The sequence below is a fragment of the Amphimedon queenslandica genome, unplaced genomic scaffold, assembly GCF_000090795.2.
Source record: "Amphimedon queenslandica unplaced genomic scaffold, v1.1 AMPQUscaffold_5342_Cont22685, whole genome shotgun sequence".
NCBI lineage: Eukaryota > Metazoa > Porifera > Demospongiae > Haplosclerida > Niphatidae > Amphimedon > Amphimedon queenslandica.
The window spans coordinates 1-1663 of NW_003554352.1; the positions used below are offsets into that span (position 1 = coordinate 1).

General features: G+C 35.3%; 1 protein-coding gene across 1 annotated transcript; it reads right to left on the minus strand.

The window, feature by feature from the left end:
- Positions 1 to 365: 365 nt before the first annotated feature.
- On the minus strand, positions 366 to 1383 carry LOC109592412 (uncharacterized). The gene is made up of 4 exons (XM_020007857.1): positions 969 to 1383; positions 858 to 908; positions 633 to 738; positions 366 to 558 (listed from the first exon to the last, which is right to left on the minus strand). Exons 1-4 carry the CDS (start codon positions 1366 to 1368, stop codon positions 381 to 383), a joined length of 735 nt encoding a protein of 244 aa, XP_019863416.1. The 5' UTR covers positions 1369 to 1383; the 3' UTR covers positions 366 to 380.
- Positions 1384 to 1663: the final 280 nt, after the last annotated feature.

Below are 1663 nucleotides of genomic sequence, written 5' to 3' on the forward strand. Positions count from 1 at the left end.
GTAAAAAGTTATTTTTGGATCACAAACTTAAATCAACATTCAAAATACTAAAACTAACATTAATGTACTTTCGTACGGAAAGCAGCAATATACTGACACAGAACACACTGGCCACACTAACATGTACAATAAGCAGAGGTCAATCACAAGACTACATACACACACACACACACACAAACGCACGCACACACACACACAAACACACACACACACACACACACAAACAAGTGGGATCATACCACTTGGCTTAACACTACATTGAGTAGTAATGACACATTACATAGTACCACTGACAGTATGCAAGAAATGCTGATCATTTGTAGTACAACCAATTATGGTAAAAGGAGAATTTCATGTGACCAATAGGCCTTGATAGCAAATTATGAGTGCAATATGATACATTTATGTGTACTAATGTAATGTATGAATGTTATCGTATTACCAGGTTCACTGCTGATTGGTGTTTTTTGTTCCAATAAAGGTATGTCATTGATTACATCTTTCTTGACACTAGCACCACCACTGATGTATAACGTATCTTTACTTCTTTTCTTTCGTCTGTTTCATAATAAGAGAGAGTGAAAGAAAAATATCAATAATAAAATAAAAGGAAAGTTGAAAGTTATCATTACCTTAGTACAAGTACAACAATCAGTATGAATATTATTACTATTAATATTCCAACTAGAGCACCACCTCCAGCACCTCCTAATACTACTGGAGACAAGCCTGTATCACCTGAAAATAAAGAAAAAAAGGCAAAATAAAAACAAAGGCAATCATCAATAAGTGAAAGGAAAGAGAAGGAAAATGGAAGAAGTTTATGAAATGAAAGATTCAATCAAAACAATTGATACCTGCTACAGCAGGTGGAGAAGTTGATGCCGTTGTCGATGGTTGCACTAAACCTAAATAAGAGAAATAAATATACGACAATAAATTAATGCTGTGTCATTATAGTCCATTACTTGAGGTAGTAGAGGTGTCCCTAGTAATAGATACAGAGGAGGAAATGACACTTGATGTAGTGAAGTATTGAGTAGTTGATGTTAGGGAAGGTGATGGTAGTGGGGGTAGCTCTAGTGTCTCATTAGCAATAACTGTCCATTCTCCATATCCATTATCAGTGTATGCACGTACACCAAAAATATAACAAGTACTATCATTAAGACCAGTAATGTTAATAAATGTATTGCCATTGGTTGAATTAGAGAACTGTAGCATTTTAATATCAATGTCATCATCATCTACCATTGAGCAGTTACCAGACTGTAAGATATGATATCCTATCTCATATGTGATAATGGGATAGTCTGATGGAATATAACTAGGTACACTCCATGAGATAACACCCCATGTAGTGTCCATGATACTGGATACTGAACCAACTGGACCAGGTACTAAATAAACACACATTCTCACACAACTGATATACTATAATAATTACATACCTATTCCAATCTCTACTACAATAGGATCACTGAAGGGACCTCTTCCAACAGAATTGACAGCAGCTACACTGATGTTATACTCAGTACCAAATACTAGATCATTCAATATGATATATCTCTCAGTACTGGTGAGGTTGTATGTGATACTACTGTTACTGATAATCACTGTATAGCCTGTGATTAGACCATTACGCTCAGAACAATTGACCTCA

Bases quoted from the DNA above. Each gene is read 5' to 3' on its own strand.
- LOC109592412 (XM_020007857.1), bottom strand. From the start codon at position 1,368: ATGGACACTACATGGGGTGTTATCTCATGGAGTGTACCTAGTTATATT. The intron at 909-968 runs GTAATGGACTAT...TCTCTTATTTAG, and splicing joins GGACACCTCTACTACCTCAA to GTTTAGTGCAACCATCGACA. The intron at 559-632 runs GTAATGATAACT...ATTATGAAACAG, and splicing joins ATTGTTGTACTTGTACTAAG to ACGAAAGAAAAGAAGTAAAG.